This window comes from Sorex fumeus, unplaced genomic scaffold (assembly GCF_029834395.1).
Source record: "Sorex fumeus unplaced genomic scaffold, SorFum_2.1 ptg000013l, whole genome shotgun sequence".
Lineage (NCBI taxonomy): Eukaryota > Metazoa > Chordata > Mammalia > Eulipotyphla > Soricidae > Sorex > Sorex fumeus.
The window spans coordinates 2,138,876-2,162,016 of NW_026606070.1; the positions used below are offsets into that span (position 1 = coordinate 2,138,876).

The 23,141-nt window shown below is 47.7% G+C and overlaps 1 protein-coding gene across 1 annotated transcript; it reads right to left on the reverse strand.

The window, feature by feature from the left end:
* Positions 1 to 2,117: 2,117 nt before the first annotated feature.
* Positions 2,118 to 22,319, reverse strand: NUDT9 (nudix hydrolase 9). Its single transcript, XM_056111525.1, has 8 exons — positions 22,213 to 22,319; positions 17,085 to 17,324; positions 14,267 to 14,362; positions 11,623 to 11,709; positions 8,295 to 8,406; positions 5,917 to 6,063; positions 4,302 to 4,386; positions 2,118 to 2,752 (listed from the first exon to the last, which is right to left on the reverse strand). Exons 1-8 carry the CDS (start codon positions 22,317 to 22,319, stop codon positions 2,574 to 2,576), a joined length of 1,053 nt encoding a protein of 350 aa, XP_055967500.1. The 3' UTR covers positions 2,118 to 2,573.
* Between the last annotated feature and the right edge of the window lie 822 nt (positions 22,320 to 23,141).

The window sequence follows — 23,141 nt, forward strand, 5'->3', positions numbered from 1 at the left end:
CCAGGGAGGCAGGGCAGGGGTGAGGTGCTGCATCCCTGCTGCTGGCAGCTCATTCCCCGACCTTCCTAGGGGCCTCAAAGCACCGCCAGGTGTGTCCGTGGGGCCTTCCTTGGGGGCTCCAAGCCCCCTGAAATGCTCAAGGCACAAACCATAAATGCATTACCATGGGCAATATGAAGAACGTTGAAGGATAATCTTCCAAACTGCACACTTAAGAAATGAGTCGTGAAACTTTCACTGCCTTGGGGAATCCAACAGGGAGATCCTAGGTTTTGCAACCAGGCACAGCAGAATTCAAACCCCAGCTCTGTCCCTTACTGAATAAACCCGGGGGTGACCTTCCTGAGTATCAGTCTCACCTGTGGACTAGGAACACTGCCCTTTATTCACCAGGATTCTAGCGAGGGTGAGAGCCAATGTGGGTGAATATACAATCAATACTATTCCCGCTTCTCTAAGGCTCTCTAAGAACAAAAGAAAATCGTCTATAAACACAAGAAAATCAGACATGAAGGCATTACCTAGTAACATGAAAGTAGAAAATCCTCCAGAAATATCTTCGACTTAAGTGTTTTTGTTTTTCTTGATTATAGATGGTGCCGGAGACCAACAGTGAGGATTACCTAGTTAAACCTAGAGTTTAGAAGTTTGCTGTTTTGCATACTTTGAGAATGTTCCAGAAAAAAAAAATTCCAAAATGCTGTGATAAAAACTGCATCTACAGACCATGTGCTTTGCGCCTACTATAAACCAAAGTTGAACACAACCTAATGTCTTTCTCTCTTTCCCTTCCTTTTGGGGGAGGGGATGTCTGGCGTTGGCCCACCCACCCCTGGAATGTTCAGGATTCTGCCAGGTGGGGCTGTCCTCCTACCCAGTCTCATGGCGCTCACACATGCTGGTCTCGCTGTGTGCGGGACTCCCTCATTTTCCCAGAGGGGCTCCCACACACTCGGCTCTGGTAACACCAAGGATCCCAGTGAGTGTGGAGCCCCAGAACCACGCTTGGCAGCAGGCCATGCCAGGAACCGAACCCTGAGCCTGGTGCCTGCAAAGCCCGTGCTCTAACACCGAGCCCTTCCCAGCCCCCAACCTCGGTGCCTTTATAATGTCAGTCTCAACAGCTCCAGCGTTAAACAAGGGAACATCACTCTTCAGGGAATTAAAAATTACCCAGTTTCTCAAAAGTGTTTGTTGCGGTTTTAGAGAGGACTATTCCATGCAGGAAGAAGCAAGATTTTAAAGTTCATCTTAATGGGGCCACAGCAATAGTTCAACGGGTAGGGTGTTTGCTTTGCATGCGGCCGACCTGGGTTCGATTCCCAGCATCCCATATGGTCCCCCGAGCACTGCCAGGAGTGATTCCTGAGTGCAGAGCCAGGAGTAACCCTGAGCATCGCCGAGTGTGGCCCAAAAGGCAAAAACAAAGAAACAAAACCCTTAAAGTTGACCTTACAGAGCAGCTTCTTCCTCTTAGGAAATTCCTGTATTGGTACCCGAGGACTAGGACTTCAGGGACGCTAGAGAATTGGGACTGTACATAAAACCTCCCATAAATAGAGCATTCCAATGCTTCTGGGCAAGCAAAACTTGGAAATCACACGGGGGGGGGGGGGGGAGGAAAGTCTCAGTTCTCCCCTTTCTCCAACTCTCTGAATAAAAGCAAGCAGCTCACTCGCCCTGACGCCTCCTTCTCTTCAGCTGTCCCACCTGTAATCCAGGGAGAAGGCGGGTGGAGCCAACATAGCTCCACCCCAGGCTGATGGGGGCCAATTACCGTGGGGTGCCCCCAAGGGTCTCAAAGATAGAAGGGGCTGTGTCTCCGCCCCACCCAGGGCACCCAGAAACCAGCCCTTTCAAGGGTTCATTACACTAACAACGTGGCCCTCAAAGCACAGTTCCAATTTTTAAATTCCCTTCCTCAGAAAAACACTTCTGTTCCCTGAGGCGTCCTCCTCTCCTTCAACTGCCTTCTGAACGCCGGTTTGTTAATTCATTTATGACATACACAGTTTCAGTCGCGCAAAACAGACATTATTAACCTAGATGACTGATTTCCTTGACATTCTTTTCATTTGGAATTTTTGGAATAAAGACAACAGCCTTGGTTCTTTGATCACTAAACTTTATTGACTTCACCGGTGACTAAAATTACCTCATAAAATTGATGGTTCGTGTTAAAAATACACAAAGTTCCCGTTTTGGAAACCAGCTTCCATAAGATCATAGGCAGCAAAATGGAAAGCAAACCACGGACAGAAACTCAGTTTTAGACAACGGCGGGTCTCCTCCTGAAGGGAGGTCCTTCTGGTCTCAGAAGATGAGGAGGCTGACGGACGAGATCTGTGAACGGGGATGTCGCGTCTGAAGAGCAGGTCGCCCTTATTTCAAGAGCTCTTCCAGGATCAGTGCTTGCTTCAATCCCGTCATGCTTAAGTAGAATACTACAAAATGTGATGGCATTCCTTTGGGACCAGAAAGAGAATCCGGCCCTCCGGTCCACGAGGTGTGTGAAGCTCACCTGGTGGGATCCTGCACCCGCACTGCACCCCGAGGCAGTCGCCTGTGGCCCCCTACACCCCCCGGCAGTCGGCCTGGGGGCCCTCGCTCCAGTGCGCGTCCCGCTTCTCGGCCACGTGGCGGATGAACTGCGCGTGGCTGGCGTAGAGCTGCAGCTGGTCGTTGATGTCCACCCACTTCACCTTCCCGGCATCGTCCCCGGCTTCGAGGGCCAGATGATCCATGATCTCACCTGGTGACCGAGGAGAAAACGTCGTCAGCAGAAAGGAACGCCCTCGTTTCCTTTCCAGCACGCACGGGATCTTAGGCTGAGTGGGACTGAAACCGTCTCCAGCCACCACTGTGCCCAGGGGCCACCTGCATGAAAACCTGAGGCCCACGGGCGTCTGTGCCAGGTGTTGGCGGGAACCACGCCAGGGCTCAGGCCAGTCTCGACAGAGCAGAGCCCAGGGTCCACAGAACGCGGACGGGGTGGCTGCAAGGGAGAGGCAGGAGAAGACAGTGACGTGAATGACCCACAAACTGGCCAGCTGCTAGACCATCGACAGCTCTTAAGCCTAAAACACAGTTCTCACCCTTATCATGCACTTACTGCTGGTCTGTACTCTTCTATTTTATCTTCTTGCCTATTTAAGTTCTCGGTGCAAGAAAGATGAACTGGGGCCATTCAGGGCTGGGGATCAAACCTGGGAGCTAACTGGTCAGTTAACCTCAAGGCCAGTGCCTCGGCCTTGTAATTCACTTTTAAAACAGAGTACTGTAGGGGCTGGAGAGATAGCACAGCGGGTAGGGCGTTTGCCTTGCACACGGCCAGTCCCGGGTTCAAATCACAGCATCCCATATGGTCCCTTGAGCACCACCAGGAGTAACTCCTGAGTGGAGAGCCAGGAGTAACCCCTGTGCATTGCCAGGTGTAACCCAAAAAGAAAAAAAAAAAAAACAGAGTACTGTATCACTGAAACCCAAGCACAAAAAATTGTAAGTCTACAACTGTACCACATGGAGTTTCACGAATAAAAATAATAGAAATAAATAAACAAATAAATAAAACAGAGTACTCCCCTCTCCTTTTCCAATAAAAAAAAATTGATTCCGCCATCAAAAACAAATACTTTTAATTCATGGACTAGAAAAAAGCATTAATTTTATAGTTTTTCTTTGCTTGAGAGCATTTTTGGCATTGTGTTTTCATAATAAATGCCTATAGTAAAGTATTTCAAACAGTAAAATAAATATCAATTTATTGTGGCCATACATCCAACTTCCTGCCCAAATCCCCAATGATTCAATAGTCCTCAGGGACATAATTTTAGTATAAAAATTCCATCTTGATTTGGAATACTCCCAATGGACTAAAGGAAATTAGCTGCTAGCAACACTTTGCGGCTTTCTTTCTAATACTTTTTAATAACAACAGTTTATTTTGGTTTCTTTTGTCTCATTTTGGTGTGACTTTTGGGCTACACTCAGCAGCCAGGGCTACTTGCAGCAGTGCTCAGAGGACCCCACCCTGCCAGGGTCCAGCTGGTCCTCAGTAATCAGGGCACAACATCCTGCCAGGGACAACCTAGTCTGAACACAGAGCACGAGCACAGCCCACGGAGCGATTTCTCCAGCCCCAATTATGATTACTTATAAGGGTGATTCTCTAACCAGTCAACTTGGATTAAGATGCTAAAACTTAATTATGCCTGAGGTGATGCAAACTGAATCATGCCTGAGGTGACTTGATGTAAATGGATCCTCTGATCCAGGGGGGTTAATACAATCGGAGGAATTACCAGTTTCGTCATGGTAGTTCACAGCTTCTGTCTCCATCCACGCATTGTCAGTGTTGCGAGGGTCATCCACATAGCCCTTATAGATCTATTTCCAAAAGGAGGGAGATTAAAAAAAAAATCGAAGGTGAATGAGGAAGGGAATGGAGGGTGGAGAAACTACCTTCTTAGGAGTAGGAATCTAGTAAAAGTCATATTGCAGAATAATATGCATGTCGTTCATATACTAAGGAGCAGCCGAGGGGGAGGAAGTACCAGGAAGCCCCCACAGGGCCTCTCTCTCCGACCCCATGGAGGGGCCTCTCTCTGTCTACGGACATGCCTGTGGTTACTGTGACCTCTGTGGGCATCACTGAACACAGCGAGTGACACTGTTCACCAGCAAAGAAAGTGACCTGAACGCTTGAACCCAACCTGAACCTATACAATACACTGATGATAAGCATGATGTCTTGTATGCACTCAGGAATAAATTCACTTTTGTGGTAACACTAGAGACTAGTATTTAAGCTATGAACAAATAAAAATGATTTGCATGTAGCCACCGAACATAAATGTGCTCACCCTAGTCATGGTGTAATATCACTTATAATTATGAAATTGCAATTCTAGGAAGAAATCAGAACAATTCCAACAAAAGAAAACAACAACAAAAAGGAAAATAAAAGAGAAATCTGTCATTTCCCTTAAGATTAGTACACTTATAAAGTCATTTTAATCACACACAAAAATAACATGAAATTTAAATAGTTATTAATCAGAAAGACCCTGAGTGACAAACAGTAAAATATAAATTGTTTTCAAAAGAGCTGAATTCATACAAATTCAAATTTTTCTCTGTTATGTGGGTAAAGCTCAGTGACCCATTAACTCATACCTAGCTAAACGAAATCTTACAAGAGGGCCTGGGGAGACAGGACAAAGGCTCCAGCATTTGCCTCCTGCTGACCCTGGGCTGAATCCTCAGCGCCAACTAAGGTCCCCCGAGCTCTGCCAGGAGTCACTCCTAAGCACGGAGCCAGGAACAGCTCTGAGCACCACCAGGTATGGCCCAAAAGTCTACTAAAATAAGAAAAGCGGGGCTGGAACACAGCGGGTAGGGCATTTGCCTTGTACATGGCTGACCCGGGTTCGAGTCCCAATATTGCACAGAGTCCCCCGAGCACCGCCAGGAGTAATTCCTGAGTGCAGAGCCAGGAGGAACACACACTTGTGCATGGCCAGGTGTGACACCCCCCTCCCCCCCAAAAAAAGAAAAGCGTGATTATCAAAAGGGCCATTTGTGGGACCAGTAAGATAATAACGCAGGTAAAGCCAAGCCCTAGGCTTGCATGGGCAATCCCCAGCACTGCCGACGGTCTCGACCCCAGCAGGAGTGACTGCTGAGCCCGGTGCCAGGCTGAGTCAGCCCCGAGCGCCCACACGGGTGCCCCGAAGCCCCCTGCCCCTCAAGGAATGATGTAACTGACTTACAGAAATCGACAGCGAGGTTGCCAACACGTATTTCAAATACGTAAGTATCTCCATTTTGGGAAACATCCTCCCGGACTCCCAAGGGGCCGTAAGGAACCTTCGCCGACCCCGGGACCAGACCGCCCCCCAGGAGTCCCGGTCTTACCACGAGGTGGTCCTGGCTGAAGAGCTTCTGCAGCTGCTCCTCCAGCTCCCTCTTCTCGGCGCTGGATTTCTGCAGGGAATTGAGCGCCTCCTCACTGAACTCCCGCTTCAGGGTGGCGCTGATCTTCTCTCCCGGGTCCACCATCCCCTGAGGGTCCGGAGGGGAAAGAACGGGAGGGAGACTGCAAGTCAGGGACAAGTCCCACCGTGGACCGTGACTGTCCCACCGCCCCCCACAAGGGCTCTCGCTCCTCTGCACACGCTCCTCTGAAATCATCAATTTCCCGAGAAACGGGCCGACAAGTCACCGCCCCTGGCTGACCACAGTGACGGCACAGGCGGAGCCAACCCGATGCACTTCCACGTCTCAAACTCAGGCTCAGGCAGCGGCCTTGGAGGCAAGAAGGAAAGCAGCGGCCACCTCCCCACTGCTCAGCTCTGTCTTACCCCCCATCGTCCACGCTCCAGCCACACGACTCCCTGGGAGTCCCAGGAGGGTCACTGGCTGCTGACAGACAGCTCACTTCCAGGTGCCCTTCCCTCGCCACGCAGGTCATTCAGACCCTCCCTGCCGCTCTTCACCCCAACGCCACTGTCTTGAGCTCCCCAAACTCTCAGCAAGCCAGGCCCCTGCCCTGTGTGAGATCCCCTCACGCCAGCTCACCTTGGAGCACCAGTAAGGCTTCTCTGACCCTCTGTCCATCCTGACGCCCCCCCCCAAACTCAGGGCCAGGAAAAGCTGCAACAGGCTAATCCCAAGCCTGACGTTTGGAGGGGGTGACAACCCCTCTCGGCAAGAAACTTCCCTGTCCCATCCCCTTGGCTCTGAATGGGCCCCAATGACCCTCTCCTCAAGAGCACCCGGGGGCCAAGAAGGTAGCTCAATGGGCGGGGGCACATGCTTTGCATACACGAGGCCCGGGCACGGAGCTGGGAGTGACTCCTGAGCACCACCACGTGTGGCCCCTCCCAGACCTCAGCACAGCTCCTGGTGACCACCAGCCCACTCGGATGCTTCTCCGCCACCTTCTGTCAGCGACGTCTGTCTGTCCTGCGGGCCAGAGTCGCGTGTGCTCGAGGGCACCCCTGGGCTTCCTGACGGGCGGCTAGAACGTGGCCACCCTTGCCCCGCTCCCTCTCGTCACAGCCCTCTGGCCCACCCCTCCTGTCTAGAGCAGAGCTCAGTGAGGCTGCTTGCTACACCCCAACATCTACAATATTAATGGACAAAAGGCCCCAGGTACAGATCACAGGAGATGAACGGCGTCCAAAACCATACCGAGACAGCACTCACTGCACTCATCTGAATTTCAAATTCATGACAATAAAAATACACATCCTGTGATGAAATCATTAGCATTTTTGCACTCAAAATGAGTTACGTTTGACTGCTTGGCTTGTAGCAATTGTACGTCAGCCAAAGTCCGCTGAGATCTTTATTTCCATTCTACTTGTATCCTCCAGAGTCAGGTCAGCTGACTACTTGCATCCTTCACGTCTTCTACTTGTATCCAACAAAGGAAAAGCTATTCTGGCAGTGAAGAATGTAGGGTTGCCTCGCTCATCAAAGGATCTCCATTCCTCACTACGGCACTGTGAGCACACACCCATTTTTGAAAGCTACTTCAAATACACTACTCGACACGAACTTAACAACAACAACAAAAAAACCCCACTCTTTCTAATATTATGGGCATTTTTTAAAGTACAAGGACTGTTAAGTAACAGGAGTTAACTTTTTCTTCATTATGTCTAAAGGTCTCAAAGTTCAACCAAAAACTACTACAATTTACCTTACTTTGGGCTTGGATTACGGTTAAGTTCAGAGAAGGAACTAAACAACCAAGAACCAACACACATGATTATGGGTTGCACTCTCTCTCTCTAGTGATCCCATGAAGTAAGATATGACTGTCTGTAAAGACGAGATCTGAATTCCATATCACTCAATTCCATACCTTAGGTTTCTAACTTCAAAGTTCACCTTCTTTCCCCGGTTTTAGGACTGAACTCAGAGTCGAGGGCCTTGCTCTATTCTCCTACACTTGGGACGGACAATGACCCCCTCACTACAGTGGTAAACCACAGAGGAGTGGTGGAAACGGAGAGGGATAAAGGATAAAGAGAAGGTCCAACAGCAACCACCTTCTAGCAAGCAAAGAAACGGAAAACAGGGGCTGGAGCAATAGCACAGCGGGGAGGGCGTCTGCCTTGCAGGCAGCCAACCTGGGTTCGATTCCCAGCATCCCATATGGTCCCCCCCAGCACCGCCAGGAGTAATTCCTGAGAGCAGCAGAGTCAGGAGTAACCCCTGAGCATCGCCAGGTGTGACCCAAAAAGAAAGAAAAAGGAAAACATGAGTCTGATTTTAATGCTTACCCCTGGGATTGCCCATTCTCCACAGTCTTTCCTTTTTATTGCAACAAACTGTAAGATATTTTTTCCGGAAATGGGGTGAGTGATTTTATTTCCACTTTTATCCCTTTTCCACCTAAAAATAACAATTTAAAAATCACAGCTAATTTAGAACAAAAACCAGCATTATATTTCAAACTTGAGAAAAATTTATAAAGATGAAGTTTTCATTTATAAGATTTTATAAAAATTTACCTCCTATATGCTAGTTTCTATCAAAATACTCTTTTGCATGAGAAATAGCCTACATTCAGCAAGTTACAGAACAGGATCATTGTCTATTGGCTGCAAGAATGTTACAGTCTCTGTAATGAAAATTCAGGATGCCAACAGTTGTTACTACTTAAAGTGTCATCCAAAAGAAAAATCTTAAGCTAAACAGAATTTAGAAGCAGCATTTAAAAACTAATTTTTCTTAAAGAAATTACAGGGAGTTGTCCTGTCCCCAGCACCTCTCTCTCGGTGCATCCCTGGCACCCACAGAATTACAGGTAGTGTGAAAATCTATAGGGTCTTGGTTTTGTCGTTCACTCTGAATTAGTTATCTCAAGCTCCCAAGAGTATCTCGCCCTCACGGCAAAGCCTGGCAAGCTCCCCGTGACGTATTCGAGATGCCAAACACAGTAACAACATGTCTCACAATTTGTTGTGAGACGATACTGGTGCCCGCTCAAGCAAATCGATGAACGACGGGAGGACAGTGACGGTGAAGAACAGATTATCTGAGGAATCTTCAGCTGCTCTCATAAGCTTTGCCTTTCAGTCTTCATGCCATTTAGGATTAGAGAAAAAAAAAAGTCACTCTGCCCTTTACTTGATACCTTGAATTAAATTCATGTGATTTTTAAAAGTTATCAAGGCACTATTAATTTCACTATGGACATATTCAAACTCCAGTCTCTTTCCGAGGATATGAACAAATCTTCCCTTCACTACCACCAGTATATTCATCTCCCAAACCTAATTTTAAGAAACATTCTAGGGGCCAGAGAGATAGTACAGCAGGTAAGGTGCCTGCCTGACTTGCACGCGGCCAACTAGGGTTCAATCCCCAGCACCCCATATGGTCCCCTGAGCACCACCAGGTACATATCCGGAATAGCCCCTGAGTATTGCTGGGTGTGGCCCCCAAAACGGAAACAAAACCCAAAAAAAGGACATTTAGGTGAAAATAATGATTTTTGAACTTCTAATACTAAACAAAAAGTCTATGATCTTATCATCACTCTTCATGATACTTGAAGAAATACAGCAGCTTAGACAGGAGCTCCACTCTTGTTTGTAAAGAAACTGACGAGCACAGTCCCACAGTCCTACCTGACTCCCTAACTTCTTCCCCCACACAGCTCAGAGCCAGCAGAGGAGCCAAACACAGAGAAGAACAAACAAAGAGAGTTTGGTGTCAACAGTGAATAGAAATGAAAGATCTCTGCAATGTTTGTTTTCAAGGGTGCCAGACAGAAATGACACAGGAAGCAAAGCCAGGAAACCAAGAAATGTGTTCAAGAAACTGAATGCAGATGTGGAGACCAGCAAGAGTGGGCATCCCGGGTTTCTGTGCCAGTATCCACCCATCAGATTCTCCCCTGGCAGTTCTGCCAACAGCAGCAGTACTGTGTGCACTGCACGAGGACCCCTCTACCAAGCCCCTTCTCCGGTTCGGCGAGCTGAATCTCCAGCACAACCTGCAGGCACAGGGGGCAGGTGTCTCAGATTTTGAGATGCTGATTCCACGACATGTTGACATTTGATTTCTGGCTGCACTGCAACAGCAAGTGCTGCTAACTGGTGTCTACCTCACGCCACTTCTCTAAAGATGCTGCTGTGACTATTTTTTCCCCTTTATTTAAATCATAAAATTTCTGAAGGTCTTATTTTGGTGCCCTGGACTGAACCCAAGTTAGCGATGCAGAGCACGTCCTCTACTGCAGAATTTTCTGTCTGTGCTCACTGAAGTGAAGACAGTGACTGGTCAAGCAGGCTGGCAGGTGAAAACCCGGGAACGAAGAAAGAAGGAGTGGTAGGTAGGTGGGTGGGTGACAAGGGAAAAAAATGGGGCGGGTATCAGGTAAAGATCCCCTTTGACAGGGGAACCAAAAAGGCTATTACGAGAACAGGTATGACGAATACTGAAGCTTCTCTGGCTTCTGGAAACTTGAAAAGAGGGAACTTGGAAAGAAAGTCCATCTGCATTCTGAATATAGTAACCGTGACATGTGAGAAAAAAATTGGTCAATGAAGAAATCCTAAAAATAAAAACCACTCAAAGAATGACAGTGAAGACAAAATTTCCTAGATGTACTAGAAAGATGATTCAAACAGAGATGGCTAAATCTACCTGCGCGTCCAATTCCCTGACCTTCGTGGTTCTGCTTAATGTTCACTAAGAGGCCTCTGGCCGCGAGCAGACAGGCATCTGGTCTGTCTCGGGGAACACGATGCTCTCCTGCTCTGAAGCCTCCAGGGAGTCCGGCCCACAGTCCTTACCTTTTAACAACCAGTATTTGCCACAATGGAATGCGATAAAAGTCAATTAATTTTAAGTGTAATGAGACCCCTTTCTCCTAGAAAAACTGGGGGGTAGGTGGGGGCTTCACCTGGCATGCTCAGGGGACTTCATGGGGTGCTGCAAACAGACAAGTATCTTATCTGCTGCACTCTCTCTCCAGCCCCTCCCAGAGGAAGTTTTTGCTTCAACCAGCCGGGTCTCCTTCTTCACCTCAATCTTCACTTAGATATTATTACGAGCCTTTTAAGGCCTCCCCTTGGTCTCGACCCAAGCTCTGAGTTCAGTTCAGTCAACTTCCACAAACAAGTATTTTTTGGGGTGCTCTGGTTTGACATCACCACGCCCCACTCTCCAATCTACCAATTTTCCTAAAGCGCTTTGTGTCCTATTACCCATGATATTTCCTTATTTTCAATTTTTTATCTTGAAATAAAGCTACAGCTCTTCATTGACAGGGAGTTAAATCGTAGCATTCTTATACTTTCGTGTGTGTGTGTGTGTGTGTGTGTGTGTGTGTGTTCTTATACCCAATTTGCAAACAAACAGATGCTTGCTAAGTACCTAGTGAATTTACTTTGTTTCAATCATACCTAACAGACTTGTATAATTTACAACCACAACTTTACCCTCACAATATACCACTATAATCTTACAAAGATTTCCATTATAGACTCATGGATATGTCAAATATACACAAGTATGCCTTTAAATGAGTATGTGAACACATAATTATAGTCATATTTTTCCAGTCACTCTGTCATTGACTGATTTTTTTATTCTCACCTAGTTATGATGGGATCTGCAGCATGGTTTGGGCCCCAGCGCCCCAGAAGACCTCGACCAACAAGTCCTGTCCGTCCTGCCGGATTTCTGGGAAAGAAAAACATAAAATCAGTTGACTGTGTTGATTTTATAACTCAACTTGTCATGGCCAAAAGATGGTATGAAAACAGGCAGAGGCACTGGCAGCTGCACTTCACCCACCTCACCCGCGCTCAGGGCTGGGGGGCAACTGCAGGGTCTAATTCAATGCCAGAACATCTCCATAGAAGCCCCAGCAGCCAAACAGGAGAAACTATATCTACACTGAAGTACTGCTGAAATACCATAAACTGGGAATGGAAACACAACAACAGAGGCAGACGCAGCAGCCTGTTGATTTGTGCAAAATAGCAAATCAAGTCAGGGCCCAGACAAGTAGGAATCGAAAGTTTCACAGTCGGCACCCCTAAACTCTACGAATGAAAGGTAAACCAAGGAACCAGCTATACTGGCAGACAGGGACAGAAGTCCAGGCCAGCCTCAAGTTCGTCAAAATTCTCAGGTCAAGTTGAGGAGGACCTAAAAACAACACTCTAGGCAGTGGCAATGGAGAGGAAGCAATCACTGAAAGAAATGCAATCAACTCCAGGAGGAACTGATTCAGAGGATGGAAGAATCCATACAAATGAAACTAAAGTATACAACAGCAAGCCATAATATCAGAATTCTGGATATGGAGAGCCATATCGGTGACCTTGAAGACAAATATAAGTCATTAACAATAATGAAGTGGCAAAAGAAAAAAAGAAGTAAATGGAAGAGAATGGAAGAAACAATGGATAACCGAACAATAATAACATCTAAATTATAGTAATACCAGAAGAGGGAAGAGAGAAAGGGGAAGAATGATTTGAGGAAGAGACCATAGCTCAGAACTTCCCCAATCTCTGGAGGGAGCTTCTATACAGAGTCAAGAAGCCCAAGAGTGCCAACACAACGGACTCAAACAGAACAACACCAACACACACTGTAATCAAGATGGCATGAGCCAAACAGAATACTTAGCGCATCAAGACAAAGGAGAAACCTCAGCTACAAGGGAAATAACATAAGAACTGCAATGGATCTCCCATACGCAACCATACAGCGAGAAGAGTGCAATGACATATTCAAAGAACTGAATGAAAGAAAGCTCAACCTAGGGTCTACTACCCTGCAATACTGTCACTTAGGTTTGAGGAGGAATAAAAACACTTTCAGACAAAGAAGATGGTTTGTCCTGCAGGAATAACTGGAAAGCTGCCTATAAAAAGCAAACACAAAAAAAAAACATTTATTTGAGAAGATATATGCACACCTGTATTTACGGGAGCACTTGGTAAAACCAGGATATGAAAAGAACCCAAATGTCCGACCACAGACCCATGACTGGATAAACAAGTTGTGGTAAACATACTTTTGTGTACACATACATATGTGTATTTATATATATATATACATATATAATATATATATACGCAATAAAATACTTGCGCTGTAAAAAAAATGAAAACCAATGGTGGAGGGAAGTTGACACTTGTGGTAAGATGGCTGCTACAATATTGAATATCTAAACTCAACAATAAATAACTTTGTAAATCACAGTTCTTCAATAAATTTTTTCTAATGTAAATTTGCACTTTGTTGCAACTTTGAGAGGACTGGAGGGCATTATGTTAAGCAACATTAAGTCAGCGGGAGAAGAACAAACACCCGGTCCTCACTCATTCCAGGGACACAGAGAAACCGAATAAGGGAATGGACAGCACCGAACGGTGACAAACCCCTGATCTCGGACCACAAACTGAGACCACCAAACTCTGAGGGAACGCATTGGTGTAAAGGAAGAGCACAGGACAATAGTCAGGGCCCTGGGGTAAGGGCAGAGCACAGGACAGTGGTCAGGGCACTCTGATGGTGGTGAAGGTACAGGAACTTTGTACATTCTAAAAGAAAGCCGAAGATCTTGAACAATACTGCAACCATATTATATATAATGAAAGTAATATATTTTAGAAAAAAATGCTTTTTAAAAATAGTGTTGTCAGCACCCAAAAGGAGAGAGAGAACAAAAGGGAATGCCCTGCCACAGAGGCGGGGTGGGATGGGGGGGATGAGAGGTGGGAGGGATACTGGGATCATTGGGGGTGGAGAATGGGCACTGGTGGAGGGATGGGTACTCGATCATTGTGTAACTGAAGCCCAAGCACAAAAATTTGTAAGTCTACAACTGTACCTCATGGTGTTTCACCAATAAAAATAAATAAATAAATAAATAAAAGTAGTGTTGTTACATTCTCTGGTTATTTTTACTCTTACGTATTTCAATAAATTCTTACCCTAAGCTATTACTTCATTTAATAAATATTAAAAGTACAATTTTATATACAATTTATCTCTCTCTTCACAAAGTAGAGTTACAAGAGATGCATTCAATTTACATTAGCTCCCCTTATCTGTGAAATGAAACTAAAACTGCTACGGAGCATTGGTGGTCACTTGTGAGGCTACTTATAGAAGTTACTTTATGTAATACCCGTAAAGTCTAAGCACTCAGTACATGTTCATTGTATTTTCGACCTTTTCCACACTCATTACTGTAATACACTCAATTCCTAGCACCTACCTAGGTCTGCCATTTTTAATCTCATACAGGCCATTCTGGCTTTTCCTCTCCACGTGCCCATCCTTTTCATTAAACTTGGGAGAAAAGTTACTTTCGCTGTAATGAGAAAAAAAAAGCAAAGTAAGAAACAGTGACCCAGCTAATAACACCATAATAATGCCATTCAGTCATTCAGAGAAAGCAATATCCCTGGAACCAAATTATTCAAGTTCTTTAGTTACTTATTTATAAATCCATCTTACTCCTTTAAGAACAATTTAAGAAAAAAATAATTTAACCAATACCATAAGCAGCTCTGGGATAAAGGGAAGCAAAAACCCTGGGGTTCGGGGCTGGAGTAATAGCACAGCGGGTAGCGTGTTTGCCTTGCACACAGCCAACCTGGGTTCGATTCCCAGCATCCCATATGGTCCCCGAAGCACTGCCGGGAGTAATTCCTGAGTGCATGAGCCAGGAGTAACCTCTGTGCATCGCCAGGTGTGACCCAAAAAGCAAAATAAATAAGTAAATAAACCCTGGGGTTTCTCCAACACGCTACGAGGAATGATGACGTTGCTATCGGCAAAAGAACTGTGGCAACACTAGCTCCAAAAACAATATTCCTTGTCTTATCGTGATGTCTCTGTGTGATGTTATTTTAATATCTATAAATGTACACTGAGCAATGTCTTTGTTAAAGTAAACCCATAAAACAATGAACTCATCCTACAAACTCTGTAATGTAGATTAAGACCAATATAGTAATGCAGGAAATGATATAACTCTGGATTTGGATGGTGTTCACAGACATGTAAATGTAAGTTCTACTGGGCTGTACAGCACATTGCCCTTTACAGCATTTATGTTATACCACAATGAAATTATTTCTAAACAATTTTCCCCATATCACAAAATCCCCACCCTTCACTGGTGGAAAGGAAGAGCAGGTGAGCTCGGAGGCATCTCTGACAGAAGATGCTTTTTTAATTCTAGTAAATGAGCATAGACACATTTTAATAAGCATAGAGATGTTTCAATTCTAGTAAATGAGCGCAGATACTCGTGCTCTGTTTGAGAAATAATTTCCAATTCGGAAGATCTAGGCATTCTTTAATGACACCTAACTAATCTTCCATCTAATAGTAAAATAAAAAAGAATTAAATGAAAAAGTAATGAGATTATAAAACCAGAATTTTATACTTTCAGGAACACTAGATTTTATATTAAAAACAAAATGCAGAAACCTAGTTATAACTGAGGCATTAATAACAGTAATAAAGCTTGGCTTAGATGGTGATATAAATCCAACACTTAAACTAAATTTAAATAAGCAATGTATTTGATCTTCCTCTATATAACACCTTTGGACATCACTAATTTTAATCGTACATATTGAATATATAAAGGTAAAGGTAAAGGCCCTCCCGTTGTTCATCGATTTGCTTGAGCGGGCCCAGTAACGCCTCCATTGGAGACTTTGTTGTTACTGTGTCTGGCATATCGAATACGTCACGGGGAGCTTGCCAGGCTCTGCCGTGCAGGCGAGATGCTCTCGGTAGCTTGCCAGGCTCTCCGAGAGGGGCGGAGGAATCGAACTCAGGTCGGCCATGTTGGCTGCGTGCAAGGCAAACGCTCTACCGCTGTGCTATTGAATATGTAAAAAATATATATATATATATATATATATGTATACAACAAAATAAAAATAAATCATTTAGGTCAAGTAACTTATCTATTGGCTAACATCATGATCGATAATAGTACTGTCAGAAGATTACAAACACATCTGTGGATAAAATATGGGCTCCAAATTGTCACCAGTAATAAGCCCTTGGGAAGATCTGACAACTGAGTGAACTGAATCTGGCCAACAAGCAAAATTTTTTTGATTTGACAAGCTGAATAATACCTTGGGAGGACTACTAATTACAATACATTTGTCCATTAACTCCATTAACTTTGGGAACTGAAGTTAGGACAGCAGTGTAGTGCAATGGTTAGGGCCAGACTTCCCCCGAGCTCCCGCAGCAGCTGGCTCAGGAACTCCAGGCAAGGGCAAGCTCTCAATTCCTGGAGAAAGAGCAGCCCTGCCTGCCTGCAGAATAACTATTTTAAGAAATAATAATAATGCTTATAGAGCAGTGCAGAACAGCGCCTACTACCAGTTCTGAAACATGATTCTCGCTCTTAAGAGGGTGGGCCCCACTCCTCTCTGCAGCCCCCGGCAGTCTCACTGGGGTCTCCTTCTCCCTCCTCCTTACCTCCTGCTCCCCTTTCACTTCACAGATCTAATCTCATCAGCCTCTGTTCTTATAAATGAGGGATAAATATATCTAAAAAATACATTTTTTACTACATTAATCCAAGTCGAGATGGTCAAAATAACTACAAAAGATGTTCTGTTGATAACCGAAACAGGACCGATGAACTCAGACACCAGTCTTGCAACTTTATAAACCAAAACACTCCAGACTTTTCTATTGGTGAGGATCGTTGGACCTGACCTCCAAAGCACGAACAAACACCGCCTGCCCCTCCTCAGCAGATCAAGTGGAATGTGCAGCCTGCTCTATATGCGGCAAAATCAAGCCTACATAATTCTTTTTTTTTTCTTTTTGGGTCACACCCAGCAATACTCAGGGGTTACTCCTGGTGGTGCTCGGGGACCCTCTGGGATGCTGGGGATCGAACCCGGGTTGGCCACATGCAAGGCAAACACTCTCCCCACTGTTCTATCACTCCAGTGCCTACATAATTCCTGAGTTGTCCTGACAGTGGACATTGCAAACCCTTTCTCTCCCTGGCAGTCTTGGGTCACCCAGCCCAGCTGACGCTCACCTGATCTGCGGGTCGGCCCACTGGGGCCCAGCCAAGACCGAGCGGGCCGTGTACTCCACGGGGTCATAGTCGTGCCACTCAACCCGCCAGCCCACCTTCTCGTTGGGCACCTGGCGGCGATGCACCTCCGAGCCGGGATAGGGCGACGTGCGGGCCTTGTAGTGGGAGTGCGCCTTCATGTCCTTAGCGCCGGACATGACGTTGGAGTTGAAAGGAAACCAGCAAGACGAAAAGGCGTTTCTGGTGGGGCGAGAGTGGAAAGAGGACAAATTTTTCATAAATGTCAAGAAAAAAAGTGAATGAACTGAATCTTAAAAAAAAACAAACACTGTCCTCGCGTTGTTCATCGATTTGCTCGAGCGGGCCCAGTAACATCTCCATTTTGAGACTTGTTGTTACTGTGTTTGGCATATCGAATACGTCACGGGGAGCTTGCCAGGCTCTGCTGCATGGGCGAGATACTCTCGGTAGTTTGCCAGGCTCTCTGAGAGGGGCGGAGGAATCGAACCCAGCTCGGCCAGGCTGGCTGCATGCAAGGCAAATGCCCTACCACTGTGCTATCGCTCCAGCCCTAAAAAACTAAAAAAAAAAAAAAAAAAACTTTTAATTACAAGGAACTAAAAATGAAAACTTGCAACTATATGTGTATTAGTAGTGCATAACAGTCCCATTTGTGAGAAATTATTTTCAGACAGGATAAAATTTTAAAGATAGCTAAATTTTATGGATATCTACTGATCGAATATATTTCTGCTGAAAAAACGGGACATTTATTGGGTTTTCTTATCCGCTGAGGGAAAAAGCTTGTAATGAAAACTCAACCATATAATCAGAAGAAAGCTAGGTAAGTCCACACAACGGAACAGATTTGGAGAGACACTCGACAGTACAACATGCGTGTGTAACTGTACAGCAAAGACAGCCCTAAGGAAGAAGAAACTGAAACGATACTATTATAGGTTCACATGTTGTACATAATTTAATGTCATACAAAGATAGACTGTGATAAGTACACCAATTTAAAACTTCAGAGTGAAACTTAAAAGGTAAAATTAGAAAACGGTGCTGAAATACTTGAGTAACACACACAAACACACACAAGAGACTTTTGGCCACAGCCCCGTCAAAATGTGTCACTCTCCTGCCTAAAATAAAGATGAAAATTTCCAATTGTGTTCAATTAGAACATCTAAAGTCAAAAACAACATTCCTGGGAACACAATAAACCAAAGAGATCACCAGTTCCCTTGCTCACGCCACTGGCCGCTTCCCAAACAAACAGCGGGCAAATTGGAGAGGTGGTGAGGTAAGTGACACATCACGTGGCCGTTCTCGTACACTGAGAGGCAAACTTGAGGCATACATGACGACTTCTGCACGCTTCTTGCAAGAATACGGGAACTGAGTCACCACTGCCAAACAGTGACCTTAGTTAGCATTGCTATAGGTTTTGTAAGGTAAAGTCAGAGCCACAGACAGTTCAAAGTAGATGCAGACTACAGACAAATTGAAATCGGTAATTCTGGACCATAAAATCCTGTACCATAAAAGGGAGGAAGGGAGCTCTCTTTAGAAGTACATAAAGACGAGGATACAAAAAGGTTATTTACGGCCAATCTCGGAAGAGACGCCAAGCCAATGAAACTCCCAGGCAGATAGGTCTCCAGGCTGAAAACTCTGGGGCCTTTTGGCAGGTGGCACCTGCCCAATGCCACCCACACCCGCCCCTGCCCCACGTCCTGCCTGGAGCCCAGCAGCCCCACCCTCACAGCCTCGGGCACAGGAACAGCTCAGCTTCGAAGCTTCAGGGCTAACCCAGGAAGAGAGGCCAAGCCAACGAAACGCCCCTGGCCATTTCCAAGTTTCCACACTCACAGCTCCAACAGAGCAGAGCAAATGAGACGGGAAAGTTGCAAAGAAATCCACTAAGCACAGTGAGAAAAACGGTAAGGCCGAAAGCGCAACTAGCAACTCAGTCAATCCTTAGACAAGGACTTTAATAAAATCGTGGGTGTGAGATGATTTTCGCAAATTTTCTTTTGCCTAACTAATCTTTCGATGATTCCATTCTCATTTTGTTGTGACAAGAAACATGAAATAAATGATCTTGTGCCTACTGGGGGTGCAGGCTGGAGGGTCAGTGGGTAGCTGAGAACAATGGTGGAGGCAGGTCGCAGTGCTGGGACACGGCATGCCTCAAACAACCGTATTGTGAGCAACCCTGTAAGTCGTGGTATTTAAATCTTTTTAAAAAATTAAATTTTTTCCTATCAAAGAAAAGCTTAAACCAGATGACTTCATCAGTGAATTCTACTAGACATTTTCTAAAAAATTGACAGCAATCCTCCTCAAGTTCCTGAAAGCTATCTAGCAACAATCAATGTATATACATTTTTTTTAACCCAGAAATTCCATTCCTGGAAAGCTGTGTTCAATAGGCAAATAAATCTTAGGAGAAAAGCTGCCCCAAAATATCAGAAGCCGTCATGAAATTTCCCAAAGATCTCCCCTAAGATTTATGACATTAAAGAAAAGCTATCAAGTAGTACAGTTATAACAGTATAATGTTCATGCTTCAGGTGTAAAGCAGAGATCATTCGCCTGCACCTCTCTAGTCCGTGACCTGGAGCCCGTCTCTCCTCACCTCTAACCCCGCTTGGTAACTTCAGTCCTGCAAAGCCCACGCACTTGTTTAGGGAACACCATGTGGCCCCTGGCTTTCTATCTCTATACATCACAAAGTTAGACATCTGTCTTCCTGATTTATTTCACTGAACATGACACCCTCTCAGGCCACCAAACTGATAGGATTTTATTCAATCATTTCAAAGGCAGGACAATCATTCTTTCTTGAACACTGTCCTTTTATCGGCCTTGCCAACTCTGCATAAAAACAAGCAATAAAAAAAAAATTAAACATAAGATTTTAAGACCTGCCTTCATAACATAAGGTTCCCACCTGCCTTCTCTGTTGTTCTGGGGCTACTCAGAGTTCCGTCCTCACGGTCTGCTCCCTGTGGTACTCGGGATGGAACCGAGGCCTCCAGGCAGGCCTTTCTGTGAAACAGCTCCAATCCTCCACCTGCCTTTTCCACAAGTTTTAGCGGCACACAAAATAACATGGAAAGTACGAAAAGTTCTTATATGCTCCCACTTCATGCACGCACACACGCACCACTATCCCAAAGTCCTCAATTTACGTGCGGTTCAGCATTAGTATTAGATAAGGGACGTATGGCCACAATTGTAATACATTCTGACTAGCAGCATGCCTGAGAAATTCTGACCTCTTACCCCTACCACCGCCACGTCCCAACTCTGGGAGCTGATGCAGTATGTTCAGTGTCTTGCCTTTTTCTGAACATCACATGTCAGTGGTGTTCATCATACAGAAGAGTGCTTGGGCTGGAGCTATAGCACAGCGGGTAGGGCATTTGCCTTGCACAAGACCATCCCAAGTTTGATTCCCAGCATCCCATATGGTTGCCCGAGCACCACCAGGAGTAATTCCTGAGTGCAGAGCCAGGAGGAACCCCTGGGCATCGCCGGGTGTGACCGAAAAAGAAAAGTGGTTTATTCCACCACAAAGCACAATTTCATGGTTTCTTCATGTCATTTCTTGCACCGCTTGAACATTTGAGGGTTGTTTGTTTTAGAACTGAGTACCATTCCTGTCTGGATGCAGCAGCCTGTGTATCTGCACACCAAGAAGAGCATCTCGGCTACTTCCATTTGGGCAACCACAGATGAATCTGGTAGAAACATCCACGTGCATCCTCCGTGAGACCAGAACTTAACAATTCAGCCAGTCCACAACCAAAAGACTGCTGCATGATATGCCAAGCCTCTCTTTGGTTTTTCAAAGAAAACCCCACGCTATTGCATTTGGCACTCACTATGGATCCGTGGACAACCTGGCAGGCTACCGCATGGAACCTGCCCACACGGCAGAGCCTGGCAAACTCCCCGTGGCGTACTCAATATGCCAAATATCAGTAACAATGAAGGGTCTCATGCTCCTAGCCCTGAAAGAGCCTTGAATGTGGCACTTTTTAAAAAATCTCAGGGCTAGGATGAAGGAGACGTTCCTGGGAACTGCTCGAGGCAGAGGCAATCGACGAACAACAGGATTATCGTGACCGTGATGGATCCGTGGAGGACTGTTTCACAGCAATGATCAGGAGAAGACTGACCAGTAAAGAATTGAAGGTTCCAGAGGAGCTGGACACTAGTATCGGGTGGTGGAATATTTCACTTGCCACTAATTTTATGAACATCACAAACACCTTCCCCATTTTCACGCTGCGTTTGCGTGTGTGTGAGACTTTCCAGGAAACCCACACAACCTCCACTGAAAATCTGATCTTCCTCTAACCCACCCCCAGTGTAACAATCAGGATATAAGGAAACACAGGCATTGGGGGGCTCAGAGCCCCCCACCAGCAGGCAACCATGCACTGGCCTCGCACGTGGCTGTCCGGGGCTCAATCCCCCTCTCCACCTGGTGCCCCCGGGAGCCAGGGGTGAGCCCTGAGCACCCCGGGGTGGGACCCCAAGGCAGAAAAACAAGTCGCTCATTCCCATCATATAAGGGCCCGAGCGACAGCTCAGCGGGGAGGGCGTCTGCCTTGCACGCGGCCGACCCGGGTTCGAGTCCCAGCATCCCATAAGGGGCCCCTGAGCACCGCCAGGAGTGATCCCTGGGTGCAGGAGCCAGGAGGAGCCCCTGTGCATCGCTGGGTGTGACCCAAAAAGCAAGGAACAAAAACAAAACGAGCCGGCAGACTTCGGTGAGTCCCAAAGCTGTTCTTCTGCCCCGCTGCCCCAAGGGTGGTCGCCCGGCGGGCGCGGGGGTCCCGGACGGCTGGACACTGCCCGCGCCCTCCAGCCCCGCGGGCACCTGCTCCGACACCAGCCGCAGGACCCGGCCCCGGGGGGGAGGGGTCCCGGCAGCTCCTGGAAAGCTCTAGAATCCGCGACTGGGCGCAGGCGACTCGCCCGGCCCGCGGAGCCCGGGGAGCCCGGGGCGGGAGCAGGGGCAGCTCGGGGCTCCCGGGGAGGCCGGGGAGGAGCACGGGGAGGAGCACGGGGAGGAGCGGGCCGGGCGGACCGGGCCGCGGGCCAGTACCTGCACGCCCAGACGCCGCCGCGGCCCGCGCACCCGCAGGCCACCGCGGCCAGGGCCACCGACAGCGACCACGACGCGGCAGTCCCTCCCGGGGCGCGGCGGGCCATGGGCGGCGCGGGCGCGAGCAGGCGGGGCCACCGAGAGCGCGCGGGGCCCCGGCCCGTCTGTCTGTCCGTCCGTCTGGCCGTCTGGCCGTCGCGAGCCCGGCGGGACCACCGGTGACAGCCGGCGCCGGGGCGGGGCGGGCGCGCCACGGCACTTTACGGCGGGGCCGCCAAGCGAGGCCGTCAAGCGGCGCCGCTTCCGGTTCCGGCGGGGGGTGGCGGAAGTGCCGAGCGCGCGCGCGCGGAGTGGACGCAGCCCGCTGGCGGCCGTTCTCGGGGCGGGGGCTTGGGGGCGCCGGAAACGGGACTTTTAAACGAGTTCTGTGCAGCTTCTTCCCAGCTGGGCCGAGCCCTCCCGGCCCCCGCGGGAAGACGGCGACGCAGAGGCCAGCGCGGCCGCCCCGGGCCCTGCCCGCTCCCCCCCGGGTGTGCGTCCTAGACCCCTGCCCGCCCCCCGATCCGCCCTCCAGGTCACCGTCCCAGAGCCCTGCCCGCCCCCCGGGTGACCTCCCAGACCCCTGCCCGCCCCCCGGGTGACCTTCCAGGGCTCTGCCCGCCCCCAGATCCGCCCTCCAGGTCACCGTCCCAGACCCCTGCCCGCCCCCCGGGTGACCTCCCAGACCCCTGCCCGCCCCCAGATCCGCCCTCCAGGTCACCGTCCCAGACCCCTGCCCGCCCCCCGGGTGACCATCCCAGACCCCTGCCCGCCCCCCGGGTGACCATCCCAGACCCCTGCCCGCCCCCCGGGTGACCTCCCAGACCCCTGCCCGCCCCCCGGGTGACCTTCCAGGGCTCTGCCCGCCCCCAGATCCGCCCTCCAGGTCA

Excerpts from the sequence above, each read along its gene's own strand:
- NUDT9 (XM_056111525.1), bottom strand. The coding sequence starts at position 22,319 with ATGGCCCGCCGCGCCCCGGGAGGGACTGCCGCGTCGTGGTCGCTGTCG. Across the intron at positions 11,710-14,266 it reads ATTAAAAATGGCAGACCTAG|AAATCCGGCAGGACGGACAG; the intron begins GTAGGTGCTAGG and ends TTTCTTTCCCAG. Across the intron at positions 2,753-4,301 it reads GAACTACCATGACGAAACTG|GTGAGATCATGGATCATCTG; the intron begins GTAATTCCTCCG and ends CTCGGTCACCAG.